General features: G+C 52.8%; 1 protein-coding gene across 1 annotated transcript; it reads left to right on the forward strand.

Annotated features, from left to right (window-relative positions):
• The first annotated feature begins 293 nt into the window (after positions 1–293).
• RBBP8NL (RBBP8 N-terminal like) lies at positions 294–13750 on the forward strand. The gene is given in 15 exon segments (XM_036395992.1): positions 294–360; positions 1667–1709; positions 2102–2197; positions 2528–2640; positions 4025–4097; positions 5350–5513; positions 5984–6072; positions 6979–7142; positions 8157–8552; positions 8554–8637; positions 8906–9197; positions 9586–9694; positions 11982–12043; positions 12373–12493; positions 13632–13750. Coding segments are annotated over 15 exon segments (1992 nt in total).
• The last annotated feature ends 6922 nt before the right edge of the window (positions 13751–20672 follow it).

A 20672-nucleotide genomic window follows, 5' to 3' on the forward strand; every position in this document is an offset into this window, starting at 1 on the left:
AATTTAAACAGCTCAACAAGTAGAGGAAAAGCCTGATTTTCCAGCTGGGCTTCTCCCAGTATCTAAGACATGCTCTTTGCTATGCTCAGCACTGAGGCAGGCTGGACAAAAATGCATCCCATGGTTTAGCAAACAATTTCCCTTCCCAGCTTTGGGCTTTGTCCTTTCCAGAACACCACATGCACCAGACACATCTCTCTTGTAGGACTTTTTCTTTCTATTTTAGGCTGAAATTTGAAGCAGAAGGACACCCTCACGCTGGACACAGCCTGGGGTGTGGCTCAGCCCTGAACATGACCACAGAGAGTTTTGCAGAGTTCCTGAACAAGCTCAAGGAAATCCATGAGAAAGAGGTCCAAGGTAGGGAGACAAAATTTCCTCACCAAAACCTGGCCAAGATCCATTTCTTTGTAATACCACCTTGATCCCTTTGGTGTCAAATAACCTGAAGGGAGGAGGAGCAGGTGTGGATTAGGGAGATTTGGGGATTAGTGCTGAGCAAGCAGCACCCTTGGGGATGGCTTGGGACATGAGATCACAGCCTGCCCCTCAGGGGACAACACCCACTGGTGGCATATTTGTACCTCTTGTTGGCACACTGAGAAAAAAGTGACTTTTTGGATGAAGTTACTTTTTGAAAAGTAACTTCTTCTCTCAGAAGAGAGAGGACTTTCCTGCACTCCATGCTGCTGGAAAGGAGGCCACGGAGGTGCTCAGCCCCTGCAGGAATCCCAGGTGCTCCCAGCATTAACCAGGGGGGGATTTGGCCCCTCCTGCCCCTGCTGTCGTGGTCTGGGAGCTGGGAGTTTGCAGGGGTGGCACACACACCTGCTGGGCATCTGCTCCATCAGTGAGGACTGGAGTGTGTTTGGATACTGAGGGATCAAAGGGAAAGCAGAGAGATGCAATAATCTATAAGACAGAAGCAGCAGGAGATGAAGCTCTGTTAAAGAAAACATTTGAGTCAGGTTGGATAGCTTATTCCTCTAGGGAATAAATTATTTCTCAGGCCATACATTATTAAAATAAAACCCATTAGCTTAAGCAACCAAGTGCCAAGTCCAATTGTTTTCCTATTAGAATAATTCCCAGTATCAATATTATGAACAAAACTTCAGCACTTTTGGATGATTCTGGCTTATGAATTCATTCTTCTCTTGTGTAATTTCAAGCAGTGTGAGAGTTAGAGGAAACTGTTGAGCAATTTAAACCACATGTTTACATCTACTTTGCATAAAATGGATTTGACAGGATACAATGTCTGCAGATCCATCAAGGAAAGCTGTTCAGCTGTAAATATTCTCCAAGATGCTTTCCAGCCATGAAAGCTATAAAATACTGCCCACCTGGGAAATGCAGGCTGTAGAGAGAAATAAGTAGAAACAAAACTAAACCAGACTTTTTGGGACTGCAAAGGAGATGCAGACTCATTAAATAGTGGGGATACAAAAGGAGCTCCTATTTTGTACAACTTTTCCCAGTTACATTAAACTGTGGCTGTGTTTAACACGTGCAATGTGTTATTCCTTATCGGAGATCAGGCTTGTGGATGGATGAGATTTCTGCAAAGCCACGCACCTTCCTGAAATTCCATCAGTGTCATTTTCTTCTGAGTGCTGGGGAATTGGCCACAAACACCCCCCTGTGTGTCTGTTCATGATTCCAGGTCTGCACAGCAAGGTGACGGAGCTGACCACGGAGAAGTGCCGGTGAGCGATGCTGGGGCACGGGGGCAGCCACACCACTGCAATTTCAGACTTCTGAGTTATTCTCCAACGCTGCTGGATTACAGAGCACCATTTGCCTTTCTGGCACTGCCAAATTTTGGCTCGAGGCAGGGCTTGGGGTGATCCCAGCCCAGCTCCAGTTTGCCTTCCCACTGCAGGTGATGCTTGTGCCACCCCGTGCTTTCTCCCTCGGAAAGCAATAAGTGGGAGGAATTAAACTGCTAACTCCAAGGAGGGTGTCAGGGGCAGGATCCAGGCTCCAATACATTTGTTTCCCCTCCTGCCACACAAGAAAAAGAGCACTGTGGATGAAGGCATGGGTTTTGGGAAGAAATCTAATAACCCTCCTTTCTTTGTTGTGTTCCTTCAACTAGCGATGCTCAGAGAATTGAAGAGCTGTTTGCTAAAAATCACCAATTAAGGGAACAACAGAAGGTCCTGAAGGAAAATGTAAAGGTGTTAGAGAACAGGTAGGATTTGTTTTTAAGTAGGATGCTGCTGAGTGACAGTGACTGCACAGTCCTGGGGGGAGAGTTTGGGGTTTGCTGTCTCCCCAGGACTGGGATGTAGCACATGAACCTCTATTTTTCCTATACTCAGCTGCTGGGAGAGCTGGAGGAGCCTGGGCAGGTGCACAGGAGCTTTCCTAGGCCGGTGTGGTGGGGCTGGGTCTGGCAAAGCCAGTGCTGGGCTATGGGGGTGATTCTCAGTGATGGTTTGGGTGTTCACACTTCCCCCTGGGGAGGACAGGAACTTATTTCTCCCATGTGGTAACAAGCTGTGGGGTTTCCTTCCTCCAGGCTGCGAGCTGGTCTTTGTGACAGGTGCATGGTCACTCAGGAGCTGGCCAAAAAGAAGCAGAATGAGTATGAGACCTCTCATTTCCAGAGCCTGCAGCACATCTTCATCCTCTGTACGTACTGAGACCCGCTGTGAGCTTGGCTTTGGCAGGCTGAGGCTTTGCCAGTTAATCCCTCTCCCAGATATTTGCACATGGTGAGCAGGAGTCTGGGAAGGGTTTGGGGATGGGGAGAAGGGAGGGAGCAGGACTGTCCAAGGAGACATAACCCTTCCCACAAATCATCAGAGCTGGGCGTCGCAGCCCTCCACACCTCCAGAAAAATGAGAGACTCCAGGCTGTGTCAGCTGCCTGGGGAAAGGATGCATTTGGCACAGCAGAAGCAACACTCTGGCAAAGACAGGAAAGTCCCAGCAGCAGCTCAGCACGGGTAAATGAAATCAAGCAACACGTGTGATGGATCCTCTCCTGAGCCCCTGGCACAGCTCCCAGCACCGCTGAGGCACAGGCTGTTTTTCCCTGGGGATCTGAGCAGCCCAGGGAGGGTCATGGGGTAAAGGAGATAAGGCATTTAGGAGGGATGGAGAGGTGCCAAGAGCCCTTGGTTTATCTCCCCTGCTATGCCACTGCTGCCTGAGTGCTGCTTCTGAGCAAGGCACCATGGCTGGGAGCCCAGCTGTGCTCTCTGTGGCTCTCTGCTCTCATCCTCACTGCAGCACCCGGTGCTGGGTGCTCACATCTCCCCTGGCCTCTGTCTGACCCCCTGAGACCCCCAGCCCTCCCCCTAGCACAGCACCCACTCACCAGCCTGCCCTGCTGTTCAGGGAAGGATGCTTGTGGTGGTGTTCACAGGGGTTCTAGGGTGAGGGAAGAGATGAGAATTTTGACTCATGTTTCAGAAGGCTGATTGATTATTTTATTATATGTATTATATTAAAAGAAAATGATATATTAGAACTATACTAAAAGAATAGAAGAAAGGATTTCATCAGGAGGCCAGCAAAGAAAGGAATGATAATAAAATCTTGTGACTGCTTACAGCGTCAACACAGCTGGCTGTCATTGGTCATCAAGTAAAAACAATTTCACATGCTGGGTAAACAATTCTCTAAATCACATTCTAAAGCAGCAAAACATGGAGAAGCTGAAGCTTCCCAGCTTCTCAGGAGAAAAGATCTTAGCAAAAAGATTTTTCATAAAATATGTCTGTGACAGATGTTCACTGTGCCTAACCCACCACTGCCTCCTCTGGCTCTGGCTCTGGGTCGTGCTCCTCCCCTGAGCTGGGAATCTGCAAGCAGACCCAATCCTGATGAAACCCGAGTCAGAAAGTTGTTCCCTTTCATCCCTTAGCCCAGCACGTTTACAAAGAAGGAAGGAAATTCGGCATTCCTCCAAAAGTCGGTGCCGTTCCCTCCTCCCCCTCCAGGCACCCCAGCGAGCTGCGAGCAGCGTCCTTGCAGCATCTGAACTCACAGCACCTCCTCTGTCCCTGCAGCCAACGAGACCAATCGCCTGAGGGAGGAGAATAAAGCTCTCAAGGAAGAACTGAAGAGGCTCCAGAGCCTGGAGTAAGCACTTTCCTGGTTTCATTCTTTACAAGGGACATTGGCAAGGGCATCCCCAGAGCTGGGCAGGGCAAGGTCCAGACTGTGGCATCCTCAGGGGTATTTTAGCATCTAATTCCCATGGGTTCCTGTGTATGTAAGACATGGAAAAATCCCTAATAGTCTCAAAATCCTTGTTGACTTTTGCTCACTCCCCTGTTCACCAGCATCCAATTATTAATTTTTGGAGAACAAAGACATTTAACCCCCTGGAAACAAAGCCCTGGGCAGCTTGCATGGAGCTCAGCCTGGGATTCCATGGCTTTTCCATGGCACCAGCTCCCCTCCTGCAGCAGCCAGAGAGGGTCTGCAGGAAGCAGGTGGCTCTGGGGGAAGGACAGTGACACACAAGGGACAGGGATGGGGTTAAAGAGGAGAAGTGATCTGCACCAACAGGTTCACAGCCCAGCAGAGCGCTGTGCTGGAAGCCAAGTAACCTGCCAGGCTGGCCAATATATACAAATCAGCTCATTCCTCAAGGGTTTAAAGTCCAGAGGAATTAGCACTGAGGGATTCATTTAGAAATGTGTTTTCTTTGGAGCACAGGAGCACCATCCACTTAAAGAGAATCTCTGGCTTTTACTCCCCAGTGCTTCCAGAGCATATATATATGTATATTTGTGTATCAGGCTGGGCTGGGCCTGCTGAGCACTGAGTGATTCGGCTCTGCTCTGCTCTCCCCTGAGATGCTGGATAGGAGGATTTCCAGCCAAACATCCACACCTCAGCATCAGAGTCCAGCCAGGGCTCTGTGTGTGTCTCCAAGGCTCAGGCACTCCCTTGTGGCACTGAGCATCACCCTCTCCATCCTGGTTTGGTGACAGGGAGCAGACACCACATCCCTCTGCTGAATCCACCCCTCCATCAGGCTGAAAGCCCAGCCAGGGCCAGGTTCCCAGAGGGCTTTTGCAACAGCCACAGCTGGGTCCTGGCTTACCCAACCTCGTGGCTTCCTGCGACGTTACCCACAACCAAGTGGGGCAATCACACCTCCAAGTGGGGCTGGCATGCTGGCTCTGTCCATGCTCCAGACTGCAGCTGGGCTGCTGATAAGCTGCAGTGCAAGGAGGTGAGGCTGAGGATCTGGACTATCCACATACACACATAGATAAATATGTATATTTGTGTATCAGGCTCAGAGCTCTCAGTACAGCAGCTCCAAACCCTTCCTTCTCCTGCCCCTTCTCATTCATTCATGTCCTTTTCCTTCCAACAGGGACAGGACAAAGACCCCAGGAGTGTCCTCCAGAGAAAGCTGCTCCACACCAAGCTCCCCTTTGACTCTGCTGTCCCCAGTGAGCGGGAATGTGAGCACAGAGAAGGCAGAGCCTCGGGAAGCAGGAGCCCAGCAGGATGTGCCAGAGCTTGAGCTCAGTGAAGGTGGGTGCTGCTGGCTCCTGCCACCCTTGAGGGATACCTGGGGATGTGAAAAGTGACTGAGCCATGCTGCAAAACTGCTCTGGGAAAGGGTCTGGAGAGCAAAGACCAAGCTGTTGGCAGCTCAGATGGACATTGCCATGGGCAGAAAAGCTGATGGGGGAAATGCATGTCAGGGGAGAAACAACCTGCTCTGCATTAGAGCAAAGGAGTGCTGAGTGCCCCCACTGAAAGAAAATTCATGCAGAGACCATGGCACTGCCTTCCTGCCACCCACACAGGTAATAAAAGGCATGTTCAGTCAGGTGCTGGCTTGAGCCAAAAGGTAATTTTGACTCAAAATCTTCACTGAGAGGTGGTTGGTAGCAACCACTGGCATCCCTGGGAGGCTGCATGGCTCCAGCCCAGTCAGGGCAGGGCTACAGCAGCTCTGGGGGACCATAACAGCAGCTGGTTGTGTCCTTTTTTTGCAGAAAAGCCTCCAGAGAAGCTCCAGAGAAGCTCTCCAAGCAGCAGGACTTCTCCAGGCTCTCTCCTCCAAGAAGTCAGCCTTGCAGAAATAGTGAGTTGTCAGAGGTAGCCTGATGGCCTCAGGACTTGTCCCCACTGCTGTGGCCATCTGAACTGGATCAGACTGGGATAGGGAAAGAGTAGGAGGCACTTGGGGGGTGGAACAATCAGCCAGACTCGGGTAGTTTGTCATTTCCAAAGCCTGGCATTCAGTGGCTGCAAGGACAAACACAGAGAGGGGGTCAGCCCAGGGCTGCTGAGTGACACGGTGACACTGGGCACTGGGAGATGAGACTGCAGGGCCTGGGCCTGTTCCTGGTCATGGGAATTCAAGCCCACATACACACCCACACAGACACCTCTGTTTTGGCACAGGTTTTGCTTACTCGACCTCCACAAAAAAACTTGAAAGAGCAGGTGAAAAGGGGTTTTGGTAAGGCTGCAGGCAGGCTGTGGGGATAATTAATAGGGATCACAGGAAGGCTTGGTGACATCTCCAGGTGGGCAGGGGAAAGTCAAGTCAGAACATGTGGTGAGCCTTTCATGGCAGCTGATGGAGACAACGATGTCCTGGCCCAGGTGCTCCACCAGAAATACACCCACCAGAGCAGTGTGTGCCAGGAGCCTGCATGAATAAAGCCTTGCATGAGTAAAAAGGCCTGACTATGGGACAAGGAATTTGCAGGGTCTTATCTTGGTTAAGCCACTGAATCATGACTCAAGAGGAGATGCAAAACTTCCTGTGCTACAAATCAGTGCAGCCAGAAAATGGAGAGTACATGAAGGGAAAATTTCCTGGAAAAATGAATAAAAAACTTGATAGAGCTGTTGACCAGAACCATATCGAGCAGAGCACTCAAGAGCTGTCTGCCTTGTCCTCAGTGGTGAGGAGATGTGTCCCAGTTCAGCCAGGCTGCCTGCAGAATGGCTCACCTGGACTTTCTGTCCTGTGTCACAGGCATCCCAGAGGATTTCCAACCAGCTGCACGGAACCATTGCCCTGGTGAGACCTGGCTCCAGACCCTGCCTCCTGGAGAAGAGTCCTTCAGAGGCAGCAGTGTCTCCACCAGCCAGAAAGGCTCCTGTCCCTGCGGAGCGTGAGCACAGCCCCAGCCTGGAGGCGTGAGTACCTGGGAGCCATGGGCTGACCCATTGCAGCTGCCCCTCAGTGGGTGCATGGCCAGCATTCACTGTGTCTGTCCTCCTCCCTCCCCAAACTTCTCCCACAGCCTCGGGAAGGGGGGATATCCCAGTTCACAGCAGGGAAAAATGACTGGAATCCAGCCCAACAAGGTCAGGCTCTCGTTATTCCAGCTCCTCAGACAGACCCACAAAGTGAACCAGGTGTCCCCACATGCAGGCAGGAGGACTGTCCCAGGCAGGCAGCAATTCCTGCTCCTCCTTATCTATTCTAATGGGCTTTCCTGCAGGGCTCAGCTTATCCTCCCCACTGATTTCAGGAGCACAGAGGGCTGAGCAAGGCCAGGGAGTTCACCTGTAGACAGAGAGTTTCCCAGAGTGTGAGTAGTTCTGCAGAGCATTCCTGGGAACAGCTTGTACTCAGGGAAGCTGCCAAATAACCAGCAGCAGCAGGGACTGGGTTTGCAGGGCAGGTTCCTGCACTGCACCAGCCTTCCTAGGATGGCTGTAAAAGTTTCCTAATGAGTGAGATTAGGGGAGGGTGGGCTGTCCCTCTGTCCTGGGGTCTTCAGGCACTAAGAAAGCCCAGGGGCGTAGTTAGGATGGTGCTGGCTGTAAGACTTTATTCAAAAAGTGACTTCTCAGCAGCAGTACTGATGTGAGAGGTTCACTGCATCCTTACCCTCTCACAACCCCCTGCCTTGAGCTGCCATGGCCCAGGGACAGGGGATTGCTGCTGGATGGTGGGATGGGAATGGCTTCCCACGCTGTGTGGGAAGGGAATGGCTTCCTACTGCTGCCTGCCTGATGCCCCTGGCCACCAGGACCCTCCTCCCCAGCACAGACCCCAAACACAAACCTGATGTACTGACCAAGAGCTGCAACAGGGCATGGAAAACTCAGGAGAGACCACACACATCCCTGCACAGCTGGGGAAACCATGGGAAAGCTCTGTTGCTAATAAGTTTGTTTTTTTTTCTCCGTGCTTTTTTTTAGTTATTTAACAGTGAGCAACCCGGACTCCCCCAAGGTTGCTCCATCCTACGAAAACCTCAAACTGAGCGCCCGGAGAGAGCAGCTGTGCCTCCTGCACAAGCACCTGTCCCTGCACCAGCTGGGGCTGGCGGGTCCCTGCGCCCCGGGCGAGCGGGACGGCGGCACCTTCCCCATGCACCCGCTCCGGGGCAAGGCTGCTGACAGCAGGACACGCTCCCGGGACCCCTGGGACGAGCAGGCAGCCCTGCTGAAGCTCCCTGCCACCATGGTGTACGTGAGGGACCAGCAGCTGGAGGAGAAGCTGCAGCTGCTGAAGCAGCGGGAGCGGCTGCAGCATCTCCTGCTGCGGCAGTGCCAGCCGGGCCGGCGGGGACATGGTGACATCGAGACACGGCCACCTGTCCCCGTGGCTGGGCATGGCCACGGGGTGCAAGGAGGAGAGGGAGTTCCTGGAGGATGCTGCGGATGGGAAGGAAGAGGGGTGAGGAGTGTTGCTGACTCTGTTTGTGGTGTTGGAGCTTGCGCGGGGGTTGTCTCGGGGGGCGATTCGGGCTGTTCAGTGGAAGGGTCAGGAGGCAGTTCAGTTCAAAATGCCAGCTTTGGGAGTTGGAGATGAGGGTTTGAATCCTTTCTTCCTGAGCTAGGATGGTAACTCTAAGAAGGGGTTTAGTCTTCAATCTTTGGCTTACAAGAGCCATGTTTGTACAAACTATTCGAGTTAATTAGAGTTTGAGTAGTTTATTCTCTAGGCAGCTCTGGCGGGGCAGGGAGCGCCCCAAGCCGCGAGCCAAGGTGAAGGAGGCGAGGGACGAGGATGGGGACGCGCCGCTGGACCTGTCCGACTCCGGCCGCGGCAGGGAGACGGACTGGCACAGACAGACAGACGGCAGCCCGAGGGACAGCCCCGGGGACAGCCCAGCCGTGCCCGCAGGGGGACACAGGGCACAGCGGGACCGCCTGCGCTGCCCCTACCGCTGGGCACTGCCCGCTGCTGCCAAGGAGGAGGAGGAGGAGGAGGAGGAAGAGGAAGAGGCAGCTGTGGTGAGTACAGCTCTTGCTGGCATCCCCTGCAGGCCCCTGCAGTGCTGCTGGGACCACTGTGACAGCACTAACATCCTGTGGGAGGATGGGTTCGCTGTGTGTAAAGCCGATTTGCACATGGCAGAGCAGTGGTTGCTCAGCCCTGGCTCTCACTCCACACCTCCCCTCCAGTGCCCTCAGGGTTCCATCCGTGCCCAAGGGCAGGCAATGGCTGTGCCCCCTCCCACAGGCTGCTGCAGGGGGTGCTGGGCTCCCTGCAAACACTCCACTGTGCACAGGAGCATCTCTGTGATGCTCGTCCCTGTGGGTGTCACTGTCACCAAGTAAGGGCTGGGGACAGTCCTCTCCTGCCTGGTGACAGCAGTGTGTGTGTCCCTGTGTCCCACAGCTCAGGCTTTCACGGGCATACCTGACAAACAGCTCCACACCAAGTGACCCAGAGGCCCCTCCTGAGGCCGGGCTGAGGCGGGATGTCGGTGCACAGAAGGGAGATGCAGGTAAGAAGCCCCAGGCAAATGTGACATTTGAGAAGGCAGGAGTGAAAGGTGCCTTTTGGTGAAGGCATTTCCCAGCCCAGAGCTCTCTGCTGGGCCCTGCACACACCTGCAATGCCACCTTCCAGGGACCAAGGGCTCCCAGCTCTTCTGGGCCTTTGGGGGAACTTCAGTTTCACATTTCTGTCCTTGAGAGCTCAGTTTTCTACCCTAGATATGTCCAAAATTCAGGCTCAGTATAAATGGAGAGAAAGTAATCCTGTTTTTTCTGGAGAAAGGCCCAGTGTCTGTGTCCAGCACAGATAGGAGCCACCCCTGGAGTGTCCTTGGACACTCAGCAGAGCACCCTGCATGGAATTCTCCAGGGGCTGAGGAGTCAGTATAGCTCTGACCTCTTGGCAAAACCCACTCCACAATGAGCACCAATGTTGCTGCTCCAGCATTTCCCACTCCTCTCAGGGAAGAAGCAGCTCAGAATGTCCCAGCAGAGATGGGGGAAATGCAAGAGGTTTGCAGGACTAGCACTGGAAAACCACCCCTGTCTGTCCCCTTGCTCCAAAGCGTGTCCTGTGATGACACAGCACAGAGCCAGGGATCCTTCCTTCCTTCCTTCCTTCCTTCCTTCCTTCCTTCCTTCCTTCCTTCCTTCCTTCCTTCCTTCCTTCCTTCCTTCCTTCCTTCCTTCCTTCCTTCCTTCCTTCCTTCCTTCCTTCCTTCCTTCCTTCCTTCCTTCCTTCCTTCCTTCCTTCCTTCCTTCCTTCCTTCCTTCCTTCCTTCCTTCCTTCCTTCCTTCCTTCCTTCCTTCCTTCCTTCCTTCCTTCCTTCCTTCCTTCCTTCCTTCCTTCCTTCCTTCCTTCCTTCCTTCCTTCCTTCCTTCCTTCCTTCCTTCCTTCCTTCCTTCCTTCCTTCCTTCCTTCCTTCCTTCCTTCCTTCCTTCCTTCCTTCCTTCCTTCCCTCCTTCCTTCCCTCCTTCCTTCCCTTGCTCCACCCTCCACAAGAGCCCTCCCAAGGCTTTCTCCCTGCCTGACCCCCAGGAGACACAGGTGCCAGGTTTGTCCAGGCAGGTGGGAGGCAGCAGCCATGGGGATCAGAGTGGGAAGCACGTCTGCTGCTCAGTACCAGCCCTACTGGCTTGGCCAGAAAGTTGAGCTCGCCTGGATTAGTTGGTCTGGGCGTGTCGGAGTGGTTTGGGAACACTCTCCAGAACAGGATTTTTCACAGTGGAGGGAAAAAAAAAAAAAAAAAAAAAAGAGTCCTCTGTGATTTACATGCTAAGGAGATATCATCATGGCAGAAGAATTTCAGCTGATTACATTCTGGGTGTGGGAATACAGAACTTTCTTCAGTTCTCACCTTAAGGCTGACACAAAGCCCGGGAAACAATACACAAATACTTCTGCACTTTCTAGTGAACCTTAACTTGCAGAAGGATAAGGTGAGGATGGGATCAGGCTACAGGGAATCCAGGAGTGCCTGGAAGCAGCATCACCTGCTCTCCCACCTCTGCAGGGGCAGCAAGAGGGGGCTGCCCTGCTGAGCTCCATCCTGGCTAGAGCTGGGTGTGATGAGCAACAAGTATTGAGCTTTGGGGGTGCCCCTGCCCCTCAGAACAGGGCACAGCCCTGTGCCCAGCCCTCTGTGCCCACCATGGGCAGCTGAGCTGTGTTACTGTGTGTGCACACAGGGTGATGCCACCAGCAGCAGGGCTTGGCCCCGGCCCCTGGAGATCAGTGCAGGGATCAGGTGTGTGCAGGCACCTGTCTGGGGCTGTGCAGCCCCAGGGGCTGTGCACAGTGAGATGCTTTGGCTGGGAAGGGAAGCATCTCCCCTGCCTTTCCTTCCTCTGCTCCTCAGCACACATTCCCTGCCAAGAGCTGCTGACTGAACCAGCAGCAGAGAGGGGATTGTCCCTTTTGGCCTCTTCACCCCAACACGCTTCTCCCCACCTGGGGCTCAAACAGGAAGGTGCAGTCTGGGGCTTAAATACCCCCAGTTTCCCTGCTGTATGTAGCCACAGATGTTGGGACAGCTCTCGTGACCTCGGTATAGCCAAGTCCAGTGGGCACAGCTTTCCTGGGAGTTGGTTTCCCAACAGAGTCTTGTTGGATCACTCCTAAACATTGATTCCAGGCCACGTAGCTTGCAGTGCCTCTGCTTCACAACTCAGTTTATTGCTGAAGCTGCTTTCTGCCTCAGTGGCTCTGTGAGCCTGGGCCAGTGGCTCTGCATCTGCTCATGAGCTTGTCAAGCCTCCCAGCAGCCAAGAAAATTTCTTTTTGTGTTTCTTTAGATGACAATGATGCCGAGTCTGGGAAGCAAGAATCTGATGAGCCAGACACAACGGACAGTGAGGTTTGTTTGTTTGTTTGTTTGTTTGTTTGTTCTCAGCCATCAGCTCAGGCTGCTGGGTCCCAGAAGCATCAGACAGGCTGTCCCAGCCCAAGCTCCCTCCAGAAGGTGATGGCTCTTCCTGCACCAGGTGCCAAACCTCATTCCCACCCTGTTGCACAACTTGCTGCTGAGGGGTAGAAGTGCCACTCTTTCCAGCCAGTCAGGTCTTTATGAGCACTAGCATTTGTCATCACTGCATAGCAATGGTCACAAAGGTCCCTGGCAAAGCCACCAGCTCCCTGGGAAAGCCAGGGTGGTTTGTAGACTGACTGTTCTTCTCCTTGGTGTAGGAGAAGTATGAAGATGAGATCCTACAAGAAGCTGAGGCTGACGGGAAATACTTTTGCACCAAAGACAAAGTTCATGTGCAGCAGAGGAAGAGAAAAAGAGGACAGGATCCCTGGATAAAAGGTAGGGAGGAGAAGTTCCTTGGGGCATCAGCTCAAGGCTACAACTTCTGCTGCTTCCAGAGGGACTCCTGTGAGAAATGCCCACAGACAGGGCAGAGGAGGGTTTTCCTCTGAACCATGTTTTTGCAACACTCATAGCTGCAGGCAGAGGAGCCCCAGCTAATGGTTAGCCAGGACAGCCTGGGCAGGGTGGCCAGGAGAGCACCCCAAGCACCTAAGCTAACAGAGCTTAGTCCCTTGTGTTTGCTTACCTGGTCAGGGAGGTGGTGACTGGGGAAGGCCAAATTCCCAGGGGTGAGTTATTGACAGTCAGAGAAAGGTTCCTGCCAGTTCTGTTGACCTTCCAGTGTGGTGTGGAGGTTTCCCTGCTGACAGAGGAATGTGTTGTACCCATGTTCCCTCCAGGTGAACAAGCAGAAAACTGCTCCTGATAAGGGCAAGGATAAGACAGTTTGTCTGTCAAGCCTTAAAAAATGCTCTGTCAGAAAAACCCTGCTGCTCACCCTCTCTGTCCTGGTGGTAAAAACAGCCAAGTGTTGGCCCAACCATAAATGTACACAGGGCTGTTGCTTAAGCTTGAAGGGAGATTTTTTAACAGCCTGGCCCTCAGAGGGGCCTGCTGACTCAGGGGACACCAGCACAGCTGGGTGACAAGAGGGTTTGCTGTACAAAACAGCCACTTGGAGCAATGGGGAGGAGCACAGCTGTGCTGTGCAGCCCAGGGCAGACACACACCACCCTCCAGGACGGGATGGGGATGTCCCAAGTGAGGGGTGGGTGCAGCTGGGGCAAGAATGGGGTGATGGAGGGGCATAGCACCTCTCTCAGCACGTGATGTGGGCCATGAACCACACTGGAACAGGGAGAAATCCACAGAATACATCTTGCTGCTCTGGGATGCTTCTACATCAGGTCAGTTCTCTCCCTGTTTCTGCTTCACATTGTTTTGTATCCAGGATCACAGCAGTCTCCCCTGGATACCCATACATCTCACATGTGAGGGATTTCTCTCCATCTTTCCTGTGCTGAGCTTTGCTTCCTCCTGTGCTGTCCCTGTTTTGGGATGAGGCCATGCTGACTCCAGAAGTGTAAATCCATTTCTCTGTGGTTAACTCCTGCTGTCATCTGGCTGTTTACAGGATCTAAGAAGTCAATGAGAGGAAAAAAGAAAATCAAAGTGGAGCAATGCCCAGTGGGGATCCCAAAGGAACTGGAGAATTGCTCTGCTTCCCACAATGATCCCTCCAAGGACAGTTAACAGCAGGGCAGGATGGAGCAGCTGCAGACCAAAGGACAGAGCTCAGAGACCTCAGAATCCCACCCGTGCTGGGAGAGTGAATCCTCCTGTCATGCTGGGCCAGGCGGTGGGGAATTCATAAGGACTCATTTGTGAGCAGAGCACCCTGAAAGTCCTCACTCAGTGCCACAGGAGAGGCTGGGCAAGGATGAGCCAAGCAGGTGCCACCTGGAGCAGCCAGGTCACTGCTGGTGGAGCCCCACAGTCAGTGATCCCAGCCCTGTGCCAGAGCAGACCTTCAGACTGGAGCTGGGAAGAGGAGATGTCTCTTTGGAACCCTCGCCCTGCATCAGAACCGTGTCCACCCCTGGGATTTCACACTTGGAGAGCAGACCACCAGCCCCCTCTCCTCATGAAGGATGTCCCAGTGGCTGGCTGGGGGGTGGTGACCAAACCAAACACTGCAGAGCCCCATGCACAACCTGTTTCAATTAAATCCCTCCCAGGTTTCATACACACGTGGGTCTTGTCTGACCTGGGGAAAGTCCATGGTTTTCTCTTCTAGTTAAGTGAGGAGTGAGAACATGGGCAGACAGGGGGATTGTCCCTGGAGAGGGCAGGGAGAAGAGCATGGGCAGGGAGGGTTTGGGTGCTGCATTGCCTGGAAAAGGCCAGTGAGTGAGACCCAGCTGCAGCTCACAGCAGAGCACCAGCTCAGCATCTCACACTGACCTTGGCAGCATTGCTGGGAGCTATTTTTCACGTGGATAAATTGTTCTGAGTAATCTTTCTCTGATGGGATGAGATGGGAAGGGCTGCAGCGAGCATCCCTGCTCACAACATCGATCCAGGAGCCAGGCTGGGCTGTTCCTGGCACACAGGTGGAGAGAACAGGGACAAAACAGACCAGCAGAGAAGTGCCAGAGCCAATTCCTGTTCTGGCACACTCCCACTTCCTTTACCTGCAGTTATTTCTATTTAAACGTGGGGTTTTTACCTGTTCACAAGAACGAAGGCAAAGCACAGCCAGCCAAGAGCAGCACCCTTTGCTCATAGCATCCTCCCATCTCCACAACCCTAAAATCCCATTCAGAGAGCCCCGTCTGCGGGGGAGGCCCAGCACTGCCCGGGGCAGCCTCGCATGCACCCAGCCGGGCGGGAGCGGAACCGCGAGCGGGACCGGGGCCAGGGGCGATGCGGGACCGGGACCGGGTGCGAGACCAGGACGGGGAGCGGTGCGGATGGTGAAGTACCGGGAGCGGGGACGATGCGGACGGTCCGGAAGCGGGAGTGGTGCGGGCGGTGCAGGACCAGGACCGGGAACGGGAGCGGTGCGGGCCGGGCAGGACCAGGACCGGGAACGGGAGCGGTGCGGGCCGGGCAGGACCAGGACCGGGAGCGGCGCGGACGATGCGGAACCAGGACCGGGAACGGGAGCGGTGCGGGCGGTGCGGGCGGTGCGGGCGGTGCGGGACCAAGACCGGGAACGGGAGCGGTGCGGGCCATGCAGGACCAGGACCGGGACCGGGTGCGGTGCGGGCGGTGCGGGCAGTGCGGGCGGTGCGGGCCCAGGACCGGGAGCGGTGCGGGCGGTCCGGGAGGGGTGCGGGCGGTACGGGCGGTGCGGGACCAGGACCGGGAGCGGTGCGGGCCCAGGACCGGGAGCGGTGCGGGCGGTACGGGCGGTGCGGGCGGTACGGGCGGTGCGGGCGGTGCGGCGGGCGGGCAGTGCCGCCTGCTGGGCAGCGCCGGGCCGGGCCAGGGCCGCTCCCCGAGCGCGGGGGGTTACGGTTCAGCGTCCCCAGGGCACAGCAGCTCTGCCTCCGGTGGCTGTGGAGCGCGGGAAGGGAGCGGGGACAGCCGGCAGCTCCAGCAGCGGGGATGGAGCGCGGGAGTCCCGCGGGGCCGGCGCTGCTGCCACGGAACTTGACAGGAGCGAAACTGAAAAATTACTGAGCCGGCCATCATCTTCCTCCTGTCCTTACGGTTTGGAAGAGCTCCTCGGATGATGAGGAAGGGTCTGGAGCACGGATCTGCTGAGGGAACTGGGGGAGCTCATCCTGGAGAAAGGAGGGACCTCTTCCCTCTCTGGAGCTCCCTGGAAGGAGGATGCAGCCAGGTGGGGCTTGGTGTCTTCTCCCAGGTGACAAGACAAAGGGGAAATGGCCTCAAGTTGCATCAGGAGAGGTTTGGATTGGATGTTAGGTAAAAAACGTTCACTGAATAGGTTATCGAGCACTGGAACAAGCAGCCCAGGGCAGTGGTTGGGGTCACCAGGGTTGCAGGGCTGATTTGTCCCAGCTCGAAGCACTCATTGGATCATGGCCATGGGAAATGGATCAGGGCCATCACTGATGCTTTCCCCTCAGCACAACCTCTGTCCCTTCTCAGAGCAGCTTGGAGGGGAGAGCAATAACCCACTGACCATGGTGGTGAATTGGATACATCTGTCTTTTAAAAATACCCCAGCAAGAAAAAGGAAAAAAGAAGAGAAGTAGAAATGCAATCCCATAAAGAGGCCCCTCAGACTGTAGGGAGGTTGCTTGGGATCAGGAGAAATGAAGGAGGGAGGGAACTTCCATGGGCTATAAAATAATCACCTCCCTATGACTGTCCCTTGATAAGCAAAATGTGCAGAAGTCCTGCCAAAAATAATGAAGTCCTCAGTTCCTTTTCTTCCAACGAAGATTTTTTTTCCCCTCACATTGCACAACACCACCACAGAATCCTTAAATTAGTGGCCTTTTAATACCTTTTATGTTGCCTTTTTTCATTAGATTTTTTTCACCCATATCTCGTGCTGGATGTGTTTGAGGGGCTGGCAGGGACACATTTCACAGTTAGGGCAATCCCATATCTGAAAAAACAAGAAATAGTTTTGTCAGCTCTGAGTAAAGTGCTCCTCTGAGCAAGTTGTTGTAGTAAATTAAACTTTCTATGCTGCACTTGTTCCAGCCCTGGAATTTCTCTGCTCCTACCATCCCCTGGCTTGCTGTTACCTCCCCACCATGCTACAGAAAGATGGATAACTGCTGAGGTCCATTAACTCTCAAAATTATGCTTGTCAGTCTTTTGTTCAAGTCGTTCTTGACAGGTAAATGCATGTATTGATCTGGTGATATGCAGGCAGCCTCAGACTTGAATTATTCTGCTGTAAGGAAGAAATCTGAGCCCTGCAAGCAGCTCTGGAGCTCCACAGAGGTTTCCACATGAAGGTTCAGCCCTGCCTGAGGTGCTGTTTGCAGGAACACACGTGGCAGTGTTCAGCACAGGAGCCTTTTAATAACTCCACAGGAGTTTGGTTAATGGCTCCAAATGGCATTTGTGTACCAGACCCAGCAGTCTCTGCTTTTTGCAGAGTTAATCCCTTTTGTTGCCACATTTCTGTTCAGTATGAGAAGGAGGTTTCACACAATAACCTTCAAAAATGCACTGAAATTACCCTCAGAGTGCATGAGTTACATCCCACAGAGCAATAGAGCAGAAGGGAAGCTGTCCCAAGAGCAGATCAGATCTCCTGGGAGGCTGGCAGCTCACACTTGTTTTGTTCAGACAAATTTCAGCTCTGATGTCACCAGTGCCATGATGCAGGCAGGGCATGTGGGCCAGTGCAGAGGTTGTCCAGAGGAAGGGGTTGGGTTCACCCAGGTCAGGGGCTGGATTTGAAATTGCACAGAAATCTGGGAGAGAGATGATGTCACCATTTCTGTTCACTTTTAGTCCATCAGAAACAGCAATGAGTGGTTCCTTTATTGCCTGTCAAACCAAACCATTCCAGTAACAGACCACTGCAACTCCTTTGCTTCCTGATGCTTAAGGATCTGCACATGCTGAATCATCCTCACAGCACAGAGCATCTCAGCTCTCAGACCCTCCAGGCCTCCCTGTGCATCAGCCTCCCACCAAACTCACCAGTAAAATGACATTTTCTGTTTCTCTCTAGGCTTAATTTGTAAAATTTTGTGAGAAGTGAATTTGTGCAAGTTGAGCCGTGAGTATAAATCTCCATCTCAAGGGGGGGGGGGGAAATCTCTCACACACAAATTTCCTTACACATTCCTTTCCTTACAACAGTTCCTCTGTTGCATGTGTGAGGAAAGGTAGGAAGTCCCACAAGCTCAAAGCAAGAGGGAACTGTGCTGGGAGCTCAGCTGGCTGCAATGCAGGCTCCAAAAGCTCCAGAAATAGAGATAAGCACATCAGATTCTTCCCCCTCCCAACCTTCTGCTGTGGCATTGCCTTCTTGGCAATAGATAATCTGAAGGTGATTTAACCCATGCCCTTTTCATGAGCCTGACACCACCTTGTGTGCAGTGAAATGCTTTTAGCTGCAGTCTGGTCTGCGAGCAGTGCCCATTTACAGTGCTGGCTTTGGAAACACAGCTTCACTCCTTAGTCCACCACAGGAAAACTCATTCCAAGCATTACTCAAGTCTTGCTTCAATCCTGTTTTGGGGATTTAAGTGGGATGGGCATTTTGTGTAGGGTCAGATGTGCCCTGAATGTGTGAAAAAGGCAGGAAAAGGATCCTGGCAGTCTCCTGCAGCTCTGCAGTTCACAGCCAGGAGCTCAGAGGGAACAGGGACAGCTTGGGTGTTCAGAACAGAGCATAGGGACAAACCTTCACACTTTTCCAAGGAGGCTGTGAAGTTGTGGATAGATTTAGCAAATCCAGCAAGCAGCAGCCGTTCTTGGAAGGAAGAGATTTGGGGAGTTCCTTTGCTCCTTTATCTCAAGCAAAGTTTACTGTTGGAATTTTGGAACCAAAATGCAAGTTCCTCTGGCATCCCTTGGGTATCACAGCTTTCTGCTCTGCCTTGAATATCACCACCAACACTTCAGGAGTTCCCTAGGCTGTGCTGCACACCCTGCTCATACCAAACTTGCTCCTGGCTGTCCCACTCCAGTGGAACCTCTTCAGACAGCACATTTTCCAATATTCTCCCATAAAAATGATTGATTTATTAATAACAGCATTTAGTGCAGCACCATGTGCTTCAGGGAAGAGAGTTTGATCCATTCATTCCCAAATCCTCCTGTAAACAGCACACAACACTTTCCTGACTCCAGCACAGGGCCCTTCAGAGTACAGAGAAATAGGATGAAGTCAATCAGCTCTGTGTCTTTTCAATGCTCTGTGTCATGCAGGGCACACAGGGCTGCTGGCAATGTTCTCCTCCTGAGGAGCAGCAGCTGATTTTGCTGTGACTGTGAACACACAGCAAGAGCAGAGGGTTGTGGCACCCACCAGGGTGAGCCCATGGCAATCCAGGGAATTCTGCTGCTCTGCTCCAGCAGCAGCCAGAAGACACCAGGACCCCCAGCTGGAACCCACTGGAGGCAGATTAAAGAGGCACATTAAAGCCATCTCAGGCTGCACAGCTGGTGGCACTGAGAGCTTGAGTCAAACCTGTCCCACGGGTTTGGGATGCAGGAGGAGAGCAGTGGGGATGGATGTGCCAGCAGGGAGCAGGAGTGGTCCAGCCTGTGAATGCGGTTGGGAAGGGTTTCATCATTCCCTGCACGTGGAACACAAGCAGGGAATGGCACCTGCCATTCCTGAGACAGACCAAAGAGGAGGGAGAAGGTGAATTTAGGGGAATGTGTACTCCCAAAAACTCCTTTATATGGATGTGGTGAGTGTGAGGCTGAGCTCCAAAGAGTGCTGGTGCCCCTAGGTGTGCTGATTTCAGGAGAGAATTTAAACAGAGTAAACTATGATAGGAAATTTGGGACAAGGATTAGAGCTTGTTCAGGAGAGAAGGGACAGTAAGTTCTGGATGCACATTGCACTTCTGTGTCATCCTCCCAGACTTCCAGATTGTCCTGGTCCCTGTGAGGTCTCTTGGACCCCCATTCCCACCCTGATTAGACTGGAAAAATATCTACAGCAATTTCTGGTCCCTTATCTTAATACCAGTCGTTCCTCCAACTGGAAGCTGCACTTCTGGTTCCCAGCCTAAATATACTTATGACCTGTTTATCTTTGCTTGATTCAGGGCCATGATTTTGCAAAAAATATAACAGCCAGCCCACATAAGTACTTTTAAATGCTGTCTCATATCAGATGCTTAGACCAGATCCTGCAGTTCTTGCATGGAGAAAAATCCTTATGACCTTGGTGACTCTGCTCCCGAAATAGTATTGGAATAAGGATTTGCAGGCTTGTCCTGTTTCACACCAGCTCCTTATTCCAGCAGCCCCTGACTGTTCAGACATGGATCCAAACAACCCAGGGCATCCTTTAAGGTAGAGCAGAAACTCCAAGAGCAAAAGGAGTGTGAGTTGAGTACTCAGAGTAACATTTTACATCTGTGCAATATTGTTGTTGTAGATGCAGAACTGCCTGCCTTTCTCTTTGTCCAGGATTTCGTGGTTGTTCAGGCTGGAAAAGGCTTCAGCCAGAACTTGAAGCTGCTGTGCAGCAGAAGGGAGGAGAGTCCAGCCTTTCTCCAAAACAGCATCCCTGTGTATGAGGGAGAGAACATTCGTGAGCTTGGGCTTCCTTCCCTCCCCGCTCCAGGGATTCCCTCGTTGCAGAAGACAGGGAGAAAAGGTTGTTCAGGGTTGTACCCAGTCTCTGCCTTTTGGGGGAGGGATGCTGATGTGCCACTCGTCTGTTTTAGCATCAGATTCTCTGAAACACAGCGCTGTGCTCACTGTACTCAAACACTGTGAGTTGTCAGACACAGATAAAAGCTCCCCAACATTAACAGCAGCAACACTCCAACCACTAAATTCAGCTTTGAAGTTAGCAACCCACTAAGCCATGGAGGCTGCTCCTCTCTGCGCTGACTCAGTGGGACGATTTACATCCCACAGCTATTTTTACAGGCAAAGAATGAGAAAAAAGCCACACATTTATTTTTCAAAATCCAGTCTTGGGTTCTAAAGAATTGTTTGCAGCAAGCCTAGATAGGTTTCCATGCCTATTCATCCCCTG

The sequence above is a fragment of the Molothrus ater genome, chromosome 17, assembly GCF_012460135.2.
Source record: "Molothrus ater isolate BHLD 08-10-18 breed brown headed cowbird chromosome 17, BPBGC_Mater_1.1, whole genome shotgun sequence".
Classification (NCBI taxonomy): Eukaryota; Metazoa; Chordata; class Aves; order Passeriformes; family Icteridae; genus Molothrus; species Molothrus ater.